Source organism: Eptesicus fuscus, chromosome 15 (genome assembly GCF_027574615.1).
Source record: "Eptesicus fuscus isolate TK198812 chromosome 15, DD_ASM_mEF_20220401, whole genome shotgun sequence".
Taxonomy (NCBI): domain Eukaryota; kingdom Metazoa; phylum Chordata; class Mammalia; order Chiroptera; family Vespertilionidae; genus Eptesicus; species Eptesicus fuscus.
In genome coordinates, this window is record NC_072487.1 from 54,583,498 (window position 1) to 54,598,040 (window position 14,543).

Below are 14,543 nucleotides of genomic sequence, written 5' to 3' on the forward strand. Positions count from 1 at the left end.
CCTTCATGAAATTCGCCATGTTAGGAATTCAAAAACTTGAAGAGACCTTACACCAGCAGGTCCGTTTTTCCAGCCTCCCAGTTGTCTGTGCTAGAGGCAGTCACTGCAACCTGTTTCTAATTTAATCTCCCAGAGATTTTATGCACGTACAAGCAAACATGTACATCTTCTTTTCTTTCCTTTTTTCAAGCTAATGACAGTACACTATACATACAGGTCTACGCTTTATTTAAAACTTCTATTGTAAAATCCACATTGCATACAGACGTGTTTAAAATACACAAGTTAAAAAACACTACACCTATTAACACCTTGAGTACAAAATAGAACATTGCCAGATTACCAGTGCCGAGCATTAACCCAGCCATGGAAAAGCAAGGGCCGTATGGCCACTTGCACATGAAGGCTTGCTGAAGGTTCATGGAACAGTCTTTGGGTCAGAGCTGGCTTTCAACTTCCCGAGAGTTTACAAGATTCCCTTCTTAGGAAGTCGGTGGGCAAGACCATGAGTGAGTCATGGGAACATAGGGCTCTTTATAGTTGAGACACCTGTCAGGATTCCAGCGTCACCAGGTATGGATGACTGGCAGAAACACCTTCAGAGAGTGGGCTGCTGTGTGTTCTCTCCTCCTAATCGCACCATGGCCGACTTCCAGCTCTCAGGGGTATGGGTTAAATGAGTGCGCTCATTTGGTTCATGGAGGGGAGTCTAGGAACTTCACCACACGGTCAAGACGAGTTAAATACAGATCGGACTCTGGACCAGGGTTACCTGGGCATTCTGTCCTCTAGCTAAAAAAGAGGACCCAGTGGCTTTAGGTGTCTTGGTAATGGCAGCCAGCCACACGACTGTCTACAGAGCTACAGAGGGGAAGTATTTCAGGGTGGACTGGTTGCCCTTTCCATCATGTATGTAGGTGTCTTCTCAGGGACTTCCTTTAATGAGTGTCTTTCCAACAACCATCAGTTCTCCAATTCTGTACAAACGGCATGTCCTATAATTAATTTCATTTTCGTTCTGACACTCTCCACGTGGAGTTAGCATAGACCCCGCAGGTGAAGGGCTCGGACCCACGGGACTGTCTCCGCGATAGACACTAGTCACAAATGACGTCTCTTGCACTTCTGCCCAGGATACTATTCATTTGGAGACCTCCCCTACATTTGATAATTTGCTAAAATGACTCAAATGATTATCAGAACTCAGGAAAGAGCTATGAGTCATCTCCTTAGCATACAAGAGACTCTGCTATCACTGAGAAAAGATGTTTAGAAGCTCTGAGCCAGGAACAGGGGACGAAAACCAAGTATATTTTTTTGTTATACCACAAGTATCATCCTATAAATTCCTTGTGTCACCCCTATATAGGTTACTCTGTTTTTTTTTTTTTTGTTTGTTTGTTTGTTTGCGTGTTTTTTGGTAATTTTTGCCTTGAACTTCTTGGTTTTACTCTCTCATTTTATCCTTCTGCAGCTTCTTGAGAAAAGGTACAAGACATTTGGAAATGTTTTTCACCTGCAGCTAATACTGTAACTCAGCAAGTGCGTGGTTCTGGCCGGGAGGTCATTTCCCCTCAGAATTGTGAAAGCATTGCTCTGTCGTCTTCTGGCACCCAGGGTTGCCGTTGAAGGCCGAAGCCATTCCGATTCCTGACCCGTTGTATATGATTTGCTCTCTCTCTCAGACCATCTTCTTTTGGTCCCCAGTGTCAAGAAATTTCACAGCGTTATGCCCTTTCCTAGAAACTTAGAGACTTCGGACTTGTGAAATCTTCCAGTGTATTCTTTGATGATTTTCTTGCCTCTCTTTTCTATTTCTGGTACGTCTGTTATTTGGATGTTGGACATCCTAGATTAGTCCTTTCTCTTTTCTCTCCTATTTCCTATTTAAAAATACTTTTGCTGTGCTTACTGAGAGGTTTCTTCAGCTTTATCTTCCAGTACTTTTTTGAGCTTTTTGTTTTTGCTATCATTTTTAATTCCCCAAAGCTCATTTTTGTTCTCATGGTGGACCTTTTGTGTAACATCCTATTCTTGCTTTCTGATTACAGTATCTTTTTTATGCCTGTGCATTATTAGTTGGTATTCTATCTGCTGTAAGGATGAGATTTTCTCTTATTCATTTTTATTCAATGAGTTATAACCTGTACTTTGTTTAAGGCTATATGGCTTTATAAAATAAAGTAGGGAGTGTTCTTTCTAGTCTCTGGATGGCTTTGTGTAATAATAGAATTATCTCTTTCTTGAATGTTTGGAATTAATGTGTTCATGGATTTTCTTTTTAAAAACACCTGGATTTGATGCTGTCTTTAAGGGATTTTTCTAAAAAAAAACAACTGATTTAATTTCTTTCATGATTATAGTATCATTCAGCTTCTATTTCATTTTGGTAAAATTTGATTGTTAATATTTTTGAAGTTATTAATTTCACTTGTTTTCAAACTTGCTAACACAGTCGTTTATAATAACTTAATATTAATCATAATTCCCATTGAGTCTGTCATCTTTTTTATTCCTAATATTTTTTTCTTTCTTTTTTCCCCCCATCCTGCTTGTCAATTTGACAGTCTTTTCAAAGGACCAACTTTTGGCTGTATTGATCTTCTTCTTTTGTAACTTTGTTTTATATTTCTGCTAAGGTATATATCTATAGTTTTATACCTGTATTTATATATTTATAACTATATCATCTATATTTCCCCTGTTTTTGTTTTCATTGGACTTATTTCATTACTAATTTTCTAACTTCTTAAATGGATTTAATTTTTAGCCATTCTTTTAGAATTTGAGGAAAAAACTTGAAGGAAGTGAAGGATTGAGCTAGGTGGATGTTTGAGGGAAAAGTATTTTTTTAAAATGTTTGTTTGTTTATTTGTTTATTTATTTTCTTTTTTTTTCTTTATTGATTAAGGTATTACATATGTGTCTTTATCCTCCCATTACCCCCTCACCCCCCACCCCACTCATGCCCTCACCCCCCTGGTGTCTGTGTCCATTGGTTAGGCTTATATGCATGCATACAAGTCCTTTGGTTGATCTCTCCTCCTTACCCCCACCCTCCCCTACCTTCCCTCTGAGGTTTGATGGTCTGATCAATGCTTCTCTGTCTCTGGATCTGTTTTTGTTCATCAGTCTATGTTGTTCATTATATTCCACAAATGAGTGAGATCATGTGATATTTATCTTTCTCCAACTGGCTTATTTCACTTAGCATAAGGCTCTCCAGTTCCATCCATGCTGTTGCAAATGGTAAGAATTTCTTCTTTTTTTACTGCAGCGTAGTATTCCATTGTGTAGATGTACCAGAGTTTTTTGATCCACTCATCTGCTGATGGGAACTTAGGCTGAATTGTGCTGCTATGAACATGGGGGTGCATATATCCTTTCTGATTGGTGTTTCTAGTTTCTTGGGATATATTCCCAGGAGTGGGATCACTGGGTCAAATGGGAGTTCCATTTTCAGTTTTTTGAGGAAACGCCATACTGTTCTCCACAGTGGCTGCACCAGTCTGCATTCCCACCAGCAGTGCACGAGGATTCCTTTTTCTCCGCATCCTCGCCAGCACTTGTCATTTGTTGATTTGTTGATGATAGCCATTCTGACAGGTGTGAGATGGTACCGCATTGTCGTTTTGATTTGCATCTCTCGGATGATTAGTGACGTTGAGCATGTTTTCATAAGTCTCTTGGCCATCCTTATGTCCTCTTTCGAAAAGTGTCTATTTAGGTCTGTTGCCCATTTGGGTTGTTTATCTTCCTTTTGTTAAGTTGTATGAGTTCCCTGTAAATGTTGGAGATTAAACCCTTATCGGAGAAAACATTGGCAAATATGTTCTCCTATGCAGTGGGCTTTCTTGTTGTTTTGTTGATGGTTTCTTTTGCTGTGCAGAAGCTTTTTATTTTGATGTAGTCCCATTTGTTTATTTTCTCTTTAGTTTCCATTGCTCTAGGAGCTATATCGGCGAAGATATTGCTTCGGCATATGTCTGAGATTTTGCTGCCTGTGGAGTCCTCTAATATTTTTATGGTTTCCCGTCTTAGGTTTAAGTCCTTTATCCATTTTGAGTTTATTTTTGTGTATGGTGTAAGTTGGTGTTCTAGTTTCATTTTTTTGCATGTATCTATCCAATTTTCCTAACACCATTTATTGAAGAGATTGTCTTTTTTAAAAAAAATTTATATATATATAAAATTTTATATATATATATATATATATATATATATATATATACACACACACACATATATATATTTTATTGACTTCAAAGAGGAAGGGAGAGGGAGAGATAGAAACATCAATGATGAGAGAGAATCACCGACTGGCTGCCTCCTGCACGCCCCACACTGGGGATCAAGCCCGCAATCCGGGCATGTGCCCTTGGCCGGAATCGAACCCGGGACCCCTCAGTCGGAAGGTCGACGCTCTACCCACTGAGCCAAACCAGCTAGGGTGTGAAGAGACTGTCTTGATTCCATTATATGTTCTTGCCTCCTTTGTCAAATATTAATTGAGCATAGTGGTTTGGGTCGATTTCTGGGTTCTCTATTCTATTCCATTGGTCTATATGTCTGTTCTTGTGCCAGTACCAGGCAGGTTTGAGAAAAGTGGCTTTGTAATATAGCTTGATATCTGCTATTGAGAGCCCTCCTACTTTGTTCTTCTTTCTCAGGATTGCTGTGGCTATTCGGGGTCTTTTTTTATTCCAGATGAATTTTTAGAGAGTTCATTCTAGGTCTGTCAAATATGCTGTTGGTATTTTAATGGGGAGTGCATTGAATCTATAGATTGCTTTGGGTAGTATGGACATTTTAATGATGTTGATTCTACCAATCCATGAACACAGTATGTTCTTCCATCTGTTTATGTCTTCCTCTATCTCTTTTTTCAGTGTGCTGTAGTTTTCGGCGTATAGGTCTTTTACCTCCTTAGTGAAGTTTATTCCTAGGTATCTTAATTTTTTTGGTGTGATGGTAAATGGGATTTTTAAAAATCTCTCTTTCTGTAAGTTCACTATTGGTGTATGACAGTGGTCGGCAAACTCATTAGTCAACAGAGCCAAATGTCAACAGTACAACGATTGAAATTTCTTTTTAGAGCCAAAACCCAACTTCGGCGCATGGGCCATGAAGTTTCAGTCGCACTGTACATGCGCGCCTGCATGTGGTATTTTGTGGAAGAGCCACATTCAAGAGGCCAAAGAGCCGCATGTGGCTCACGAGCCGCAGTTTGCCGACCACTGGTTTATGAAAATGCCATAGATTTCTTGGCATTAATTTTGTATCCTGCTACATTGCCAAATTCATTTATTAAGCCTAATAATTTTTTGATGGAGTCTTCAGGGTTTTCTATGTACAGTATCATGTCATCTGCAAATAATGACAGTTTTACATCTTCTTTTCCAATTTGGATACCTTTTATTTCTTCTTCTTGTCTAATTGCTATGGCTAGCACTTCCAGAACTATGTCGAACAGGAGTGGTGAAAGGGGGCGTCCCTGTGTCATTCCTGTTCTTCGGTGAAATGGGTTTAGTTTTGCCCATTGAGTATGATGTTGGCTGTAGGTTTGTCATATAAGGCTTTTATTATGTTGAGGTATGATCCATCTATGCCCATTTTGTTGAAGGTTTTTATTGTGGGAAAAGTATTTCATGGAAAGGGGAAGCCCTGGTATAGGAGTGTCCTTGGTGTGTTTGAGAGAAAAGCGAGGCCAGTTTAGTGACAATATTTTTCATGATGTAAATGTGAAAATAACTATGTACTTGCCTCCTTTCATTTGTCAGTTTCTATGCTGAGATATCTGTTTTATGTAACAGCTGTAATTAGTAGAAAGAGCACCATTTCAGCCACTTGTTCGTTTATGATCTTAGACTTTTTAACTTTCTTCATTTCAGTTTTTCTGTTCATAAGTTGTTGTAGTCAGGATTAAATGAGGCACATGTGACTATACCCTCACGGTAGGTGCAGAGTAAATGGTTGTTAAATGTTTTGAATTTGCCATATTTACTAACGTGATTTCTTTCCACTTCATTGCACACTCCTAAGCTTTGGGTATCCTGCCCTCAGCTGCTGTTGCCTGTCTGCAAACACCTGCAATTGCTGTGATCAGTTGTATCAGTGTCCCCTGGAGTGTAATAGTTTCCTCCTCTGCTCATTTTTGAGCTGGACTCTCCTGGAGCTGGTAATTTCCTTTTCTCTCCTTGTGTGCCATTGAAAGCAGCAGCGATGGTTTGTTCTCGCAGTTCCTGGTCTTCCATGCAGTGGTGCCATCCCATTGAGGGGCCTGACTGTCAGACACTTGACCAAGGCAGGTCCTGATTGAGCGACAGTGCCCACAGCTGAATCACTTGTTTCTGGGTTGAAATGGTATCTTGACTTTGTTGATGAGCCTCTTCATAATCCTGAAACAGTTCTGTAATGCTTTCTTCCATGGCCCACCATTTCTATTTTACTGCCATCCCAATTTTGTCCTAAACCTGGGTCAGCCAAGTTTTTCTGTGAAAGGCCAGAGGGTGAATATTTTACACCTTGCAGGCCACATATGGTCTCTGTTACATGTCCCCCCCTCTCCACCCTTTAAAAATGTAAAAGCCATTTCGACTGAAGTTAGTAAATATTCTTCTTATGAATTTGTAATTGTTTTCTGGTGCCTTAATTTTAAAATTGTGAAATAGAGCATTTATTCAAAAGTGGGTGAAAATTTACACATTTGGTTTAATGCACAAAAATGAAACAAACTTTTGTGAATGCTGTCTCCCAAGCCAGAAATATAATATTATTAATACTTCAGAGCTGCCCCCCACAAATCCCTCTCTAATTGCGTCTTTCTCCCACCAAGAAGTTAGAAATTGAGTAATGGAATAAATCCAATGAAAACAAAACCTGCTATACTGCATCTTGTGGAAATCGTGCCTTTGCTTACTTTTCAGTTTTACCACAAGTGATTAGTCTCATTATATTATTTGGCTTTTGATTGATTTGAATTTTGTATAACTGGAATCATACTACATGTACCTTCTTTTGCTCAACGTTATGTTTTTGGGATCCATTCATGTTAATGTATGCAGAAGTAGTTCATTCATTTTTCACTGCTTATTGAATTCATTTGCTTGACCATACCACATCTTTTACAGTCTGGTTTACTGTTGGTGGACATCTGGATTGTTTCTGATATTTGTTCTCATGAATAATGCTGCTGTGAACATTCTCACCCAATTCTCCTGGTGCACATGTGTGAGAGATAGTCCTAATAGGAAGTTGTTGGGCTTTTGCACGTGTAGCTTTTCACAGTAACGCCTGTTTTCCGAAGTGGTTGTACCAGTAAGCTCTCCCTCCACTAGAGCAAGAGAATTCCCTTTGCTCCTCATCCTTGTCAACAGTTGGTATTGTTCTTGTTCTTAGTTTTTGCCTTTTTAGTGAATGTGATAGTATCTGTTTCATTGTGGTTTTAATTGCATTTTCCTGATTATTTAACAGTTGAACATCTTTTCATATATATTTTTCCTATAAGCTTCTTCTATCATTCCTATTTATTTCTATTTATGGCTTTGCCCACTTCTTACCCATTAAGTTATATATCTTTTAAAAGTAGATTTTTGTTTATATATTCTAGATAATGATTATTCGTTTTGTTATTGGGCTGTATATTTTTTTGTTTGTTCTCTTTATGGGACATTCTTCATTTCAAAGTTAAATTTACTGGTCTCTTATTGGTTTAGGTCTTCTGTAACTTTGCCTTTCAAATATAGGTCTTTAATTTACCAGGGATAAGAAAAATTTCAAGCATATAGAAAAGGAGAAAAAATAGTAGAGCATAACCCCTTCTCATATGTCCATCACTCAGCTTCAAAAAGTCCAGTTTTGTTTAATCTATTTTTACCTCCCCACATTTTGGGGGGGGAAGTAGTTTAAAGAAAATCCCAGCATCATGTCTTGCACCTGTAGATATTTTAGTTTTACTGATGTCTGCTTGATATATGACTATAGAGAGGCATATTAAGATCTGCTATGGTGGATTTGGCTATTTCTCATTGTGGTTTTATCAATTTTTGCTTTATAGATTTTGAGGTTATTTAAAAATGTTTAGAATTATTATATCTTCCAGATGAATGAAATTTTTTATTATTATGGAGGGACCATCTTCCTTTCTCATAATCCCTTTTGCTCTGTAGTCTGCTTTCTGTAGCAGACATCAACATGTTGTTTTAAGTCCCTGACTGGTTTAAGCAAAGTGAATCCTCAGCTAATAATTTCTTTCAGGCAAGAATTTAGCGATAACCTCATCCTAAAATTAATATTCCAGTGGTTTCTCTAGAATTTTCATATCTAGATACAATAAGCAGGAGATGTCAAATGTCATCAGCATCCATTGGAAAGCAACATGGTATCCTAGAAAGGACACAGAATTATGACTTAAAAGTCATGAATCTAAATCCTAGCCCACCTAATTACCAGATCTGTGTCCAGATTCTTCCTCCAAATCTTAGTTTACTGATCTGTAAAAAAGAAGTAATAATAGTATACCTTCCTCACCCAATAACAGAGACAGTTTTTAAAAATAATAGATATAGCCCTGGTCATGTGGCTCAGTTGGTTGAAGGTCGTCCCATGCACCAAAAGGTAGCTGGTTTGATTCCCAGTCAGGGCACATGCCCAGGTTACAGGCTTGATCCCCAGTAGGCGGCGTGCAGGAGGCAGCCAATCGATGTTTCTCTCTCACATCAATGTTTTTCTCTCTCCCTCTCCTTTCCTCTCTCTCTAAAATCAATAAACATATTTTAAAGGAAAGAAAATAAACATCTATTCTTAAAAATAAATAATAGATATAAAACATAAAATGGAAGTCCTCAAAATCTGTACATCTACCTATATAACTTAGTGTCCGCTGAACACCGAGAGTTTCTCTTCTTTGAGGTTGCAGCCTTGTGAAATACATTTGTTGTAAAATATAGGTAATTTTTGTATTTTCCTACAGGTGTGTATGTAATATAGACTGCAGTGGATACAGTTTTAACCCCGTGTGTGCTTCTGATGGGAGTTCCTATAACAATCCTTGTTTTGTTCGAGAAGCATCTTGTATAAAGCAAGAGCAAATTGACATAAGGCATCTTGGACATTGCACAGGTAATATTGCTTATCCATAGTCTTTTCTTTAATTTGTATGTCTTTCATCTTATTTGTACACTTTGATAGTGTTCCAAACTTGTAAAATGAGAACTCTATGCTTTATTTTCTTTTTTTATGCTTTTAAATTTCTTTATTATATTACTATTTTAGATTTTTTTTTCTTACTTATTTGTATCTTCTGAAGACACAAACTATGCTTTTTGGTTATTTAGTTACGAAGCTGACTTTAACATGGATTTCTAGATACGTTCATAGTTCTTAAAGGTTGTCTTAAATTTATAATGATTATAGCTGTTTAAGAATTAATCAACTTACTAGTATCTTAATTAGAGTAAAACTGTAAATATTGCCATCTTTTCTTCATCTTTTTCTCTAGAGCATAGTAGTTTACTTTGTTTCCACACTCTTTCTGTAGTTTTTGGCCCTACATATTATGTACCATTAGAACTTATGGTGTGAAGTTATAGAATGTAAGGAAAAATAATTACCTTCAGTAAAAATTCTTTTTTCCCTTCTTGCTTTTTGTCATATGTAGAAGCCATAAGCGCAACTAAGAATGAGTTTTTGTTTTCTATCCCTACTAGAGTTACTCAGGCCCTGAAGACAGATGTTTTCAAACCTTCTTTCCTCAGTAAGATGCACAAGGGCTAGGATAATGTATTATTTCCTAGTAACACACGAGGGCCAGGCACATGCTCATGGACTAGCATTGTACATTGTTCTTGCTTCTTAGGTCTAACCACCCTCCCCTACCTCCTTCCTTTTTTGGACTTATTAAAGGGATATGTTTTTAACTGATCTAAGGGGGAAAAAATAGTAAGCCAAAATTTGGTACTTTATATTGGTACCAAATTATTTGTGTAATACTGCACAACTATGTGCAGTACTTCTGGTCTAAGCTACCAAATGATACCCAAGAAACTCATCTGAGGATTTCAATGGGGGGCATGGTAGAGGAAACCATTTGCTGATAGGTAGGTAGATAGTCCACTTAGCTTTGGTCTCAAGGAAGTAGTTTGGTTTGCCTTTCGTTCTTGGGGTGGCATTTAGAGTCTAGGTTGAAAGAAGAGCTTGGAGAAAAAAAAAATCTTTTTTTTTTTTTTTTCCCCCCCAGAAGAACGGGAGCATGGTTGATGATACTATCTGGAATTTCAAATTCAGAGCGGTTGGCCAAGCTTAAGAATTTTGTTAAATGAAATTCATGCAGATTGAGAATCCTTTGGAGTAGTTGGCCCTTAACTTTTATTTTGGTCCCCTGTATAATATTTCCATCCACACCTAACTGTATCTTCCCTTTCCTCCCCCACTGTGTACAGGAAGCTTCAGCTTGTGCTTCCCAGCGGGTACTTAACGATTCAGTTACGGCCTTCCCAGTCTAAACACAGTGCACTGTCCGGGGTCATTTTTATAGTAAAAATGTCTGAGAACAAGCTGAGATTCTATATTTATCTTAATCTGATATGTTTCCAGGGAAACTGTGGTAGAAGGTAAATCTTGAAACCATTGTCCCTTGGAGAAAGGATTAATCCTTTTTCTTCAGGGTGTGCATTATTTTAGTTTGCCTGAGGAAGACTTTTTAAGGCGAAGACATTTGAGGTGCAGTCTAAATGAAATCAGACTGTTCGCCTGCAGAGTGTGTATACATCTGAGAGGCCCGAGCCCTGAGGCAGAAATGCCACAATAGATGAAGAGAATGGTGGGGAATGTGAGCGGGGATAGTGGACAGAGTTGGGAAGGACCCGGAGCATTTGTAATATTTGGGAGTTACCTGATGTGACTTAAATATCATATGTATCTTAATTTGAAAACTGTTTTCTCTTACAGACACAGACGACACTAGTTTGTTGGGAAAGAAAGATGATGGACTACCATATCGACCAGATGTGAAAGGTACTGAGTCATGATTTTTAAAATTTTGGCCAACTATTGAAATGTGATCACTAGCTGTCCTTAGTAATTCTATGTCTATTATAATGACCTTTCCAACTTGGCTCTCTGTTAAGCAATATATATTCTGCAGTGATTATCTATGTAATAAAAGCCTAAGCAACTGTTACGGTGGAACGACCAGAACAACCAGTTGCTATGATGCGCACTGACCACCAGGGGACATATGCTCAGCTAGAAGCTGGGCTCATGGCTGGCAAGTGCAGCAGTGGTGGCGGGAGCCTCTCCCGCCTCTGCGGCAGTGCTAAGGAGCAGCGAGCGGAGCAGTAAGGAGCAGTGAGCAGGCAGGTGGTGAGGAGCGAGGGGTCCCGGACTGTGAGAGCTGTGAGAGAGTGCAGGCTGGGCTGAGGGACCCCCCCTTCCCCAGTGCAAAAATTTTGTGCACTGGGCCTCTAGTTAGTTATAATATTAAATGAAATAGTTAAAGCGCTTCTCAATGTACAGAATACTCTCACATATGTTTTTTAAATTTTTTATTATGATAATTATAGACTTACATGCAGTTCTAGGAAATTATATGGAAAGATCCCTCATATTTGCTTTTTATATCCTCTTTACTTCTGTAGAACCTACTATTAACACTTGCCTTCTGTGCACAGGTCTTTCAGCCTTGTTCCCTCTACCTGGAACTCTTCTTTGCCTATTATTCATCATTTCAGGCTCAGCTTAAAGTCATTTCCATTTGGGAAGTATTCCTTCACCCTTAAATCTAGATTAGGTGCCTGTCTCATATACTCCCCTATCCAAGCATATAACCTACTCTAATTATAGTTGCCTTTTTACTCATCTGTATCTCCCTCTAGGCTATGAGTTCAGTGAGGACAGGAGGCTGTATCTATCATGTTCATGTTTGTATTCCTGACATTTAGTAGAGTGTCTGTTCCATACTTGTCAAAAAATGGATGCAGCTCAAAGCAGCTGTAGGATTTATCTATACAAAGTCTTACATATAGTAAAGGTCTGAGCAGAGGCTGGGTTCCGGGTCCCTTGACCTCACGTGCAGTGCTCTTTTACTTCTCATTTTCATATCCATTATTTCATTTTGATTCTCACAACTACTCTTGGGAAAGGACCAATAGGAACATAAAAGCTGAATGAGGTTATATCCAGAGAACCAAAGGAAGCAGCTGGAAAAATTGTAAGACAGCTCTCAGCAAGAAAGATCTTTTCAGTTGAGCTCCTGGAGGAGAGTGCTCATGAAATGGAGCGTTTGAATGTCCAGCATGCAGGCTGAATTGGTGCTTTTCTTGGCCTGTTGAAAAACCGTCGGTAACCATTGAAATTGCAGTGTTAGAAGCTTTCTTGTAGATGTTGAAGGCATCAAGGATATGATGGTCGAGCATGAGGTGTGTGGGAGATGGATGGGTATGTGGCATTTTAAAAACTTGATTATAGAAAATATCAAACATATGAAAACAGAATAGTATAATGTACCCAATACTCATCTTCAATAGGTGATCAGCATTGTCATTCTTGTTTTTTTTTTTTTAAATTTCTTTATTGATTAAGGTGTCACATATTTGTCCTCATCCCCCCATTCCCATCCCACCCCTCTCCCCACGCATGCCCCAATCCCCTGTTGAACTTAACCGTTGGATAGGCTTATATGCATGCATACAGGTCCTTTGGTTGAACTCTCCCCCTCCCCCCCACCCTCCCCCTACCCTCCCCTATCCTCCCTCTGAGGCCCGATAGTCCGATCGATGCCTCCTTGCTTCTGGTTCTGTTCTTGTTCCTCAGTCTATGTTGTTCTTCATTTCCCCTAGATGAGCGAGATCATATGTCACTAGATATATACTAATAAGAACTGAATGTGAGACGAGCAATAATAGTTATGCTGTCAGGCAAATGAATCAATCTGTAGTGAGCTTCCCCCTGGACCAACAGTTCTTTTGAGACCCAATTTCAATGTCCAGTAGTTCCTTATGTGTACATGTCAGCACTGACCCCTCAGCTCTGGATGGTGGACAAATGGTGGTAATGGAGGTCCGACTCCCTCTGGTTTGGTCTCGGCCGAACCCAGGGGCACGGCGTCACCCGGACTAAGGGGCACGTGGCCTCACCCATACCCAAGGGGCGCGTGGTCTCACCCGGGCCTGGGACCCAGCCTCACCCGGATGGATCCAGGGGCGCACGGCCTCACCCGGACCCAGGATCTGGCTTCACCCGTGCCCAGGGACGCTCGGCCTCTCCCAGACCCAGGGGCACGCGGCCTCACCCGGGCTTAGTTGCACAAGGCCTCACCTGGTTCCAGGGACACATGGTCTCTCCTGGACCCAGGGACGCTTGGCCTCTCCCAGACCCAGGGCCACTTGGGCTCACCCGGGCCTAGGTGCACGAGGCCTCATCCAGATCCAGGGACGCATGGTCTCACCCGGACCCAGGGACGCTTAGCCTCTCCCAGACCCAGGGGCACGTGGCCTCACCCGGGCCTAGGTGCACGAGGCCTCATCCGGATCCAGGGACACATGGTCGCACCCGGACCCAGGGACGCTTGGCCTCTCCCAGACCCAGGGCCACTTGGGCTCACCCGGGCCTAGGTGTACGAGGCCTCACCTGGATCCAGGGACACATGGTCGCACCCGGACCCAGGGACGCTTGGCCTCTCCCAGACCCAGGGCCACTTGGGCTCACCCGGGCCTAGGTGCACGAGGCCTCATCCGGATCCTGGGACACATGGTCTCACCCGGACCCAGGGACGCTTGGCCTCTCCCAGACCCAGGGGCACGTGGCCTCACCCGGGCCTAGGTGCACGAGGCCTCACCCGGATCCAGGGACACATGGTCTCACCCGGATCCAGGGACGCTTGGCCTCTCCCAGACCCAGGGGCACGTGGCCTCACCCGGGCCTAGCTGCACGAGGCCTCATCCGGCTCCAGGGACACATGGTCGCACCCGGACCCAGGGACGCTTGGCCTCTCCCAGACCCAGGGCCACTTGGGCTCACCCGGGTCTAGGTGCACGCGGCCTCACCCGGATCCAGGGACACACGGTCTCACCCGGACCCAGGGACGCCTGGCCTCCCCCAGACCCAGGGGCACGCGGCCCCACCCGGGCCTAGGTGCACGAGGCCCCACCCGGATCCAGGGACACATGGTCTCGCCCGGACCTAGGGGTGCGTGGCCTCTCTCAGACCCAGGGGCACGTGGCCTCACCTGGATCTAGGTGCACGAAGCCACCCGGACCCAGGGGCGCGTTACCTCTCTCAGACCCCTGGTCGCGTGGTCTCACCCGGATCCAGGGGCTCACGGCCTCACCCGTACTCGGGACCCAGCCTTACCCGGATCCAGGGGCCCACGGCCTCACCCGGACCCAGGGTTCAGATTCGCCCGGACCCAGGGGCACATGGCCTCACCCGAACCCGGAGTCCAGCTTCACCTGGACCCAGGGGCGCGTGGCCTCACCCAAACCCAGGGGCGTGAGGCCTCACCTAGACCCAGAGGCGTGTGACCACATCTGAGCCCAGAGGCTCGC

General features: G+C 41.9%; 1 protein-coding gene across 3 annotated transcripts in view; it reads left to right on the top strand.

Annotated features, from left to right (window-relative positions):
- TMEFF1 (transmembrane protein with EGF like and two follistatin like domains 1) overlaps positions 1-14,543 on the top strand; it is a 104,607-nt gene that overhangs the window by 44,274 nt on the left and 45,790 nt on the right. For all 3 annotated transcript variants that reach the window (XR_008558333.1, XR_008558334.1, XM_054727478.1), the window contains exons 6-7: positions 8,972-9,120; positions 10,948-11,013. Coding sequence is in view for 1 of the 3 variants with exons in the window: in XM_054727478.1 (XP_054583453.1) it covers positions 8,972-9,120; positions 10,948-11,013 (215 nt within the window). In the remaining 2 variants the exon portion in view is untranslated. The remainder of the gene's footprint in view (positions 1-8,971; positions 9,121-10,947; positions 11,014-14,543) is intronic.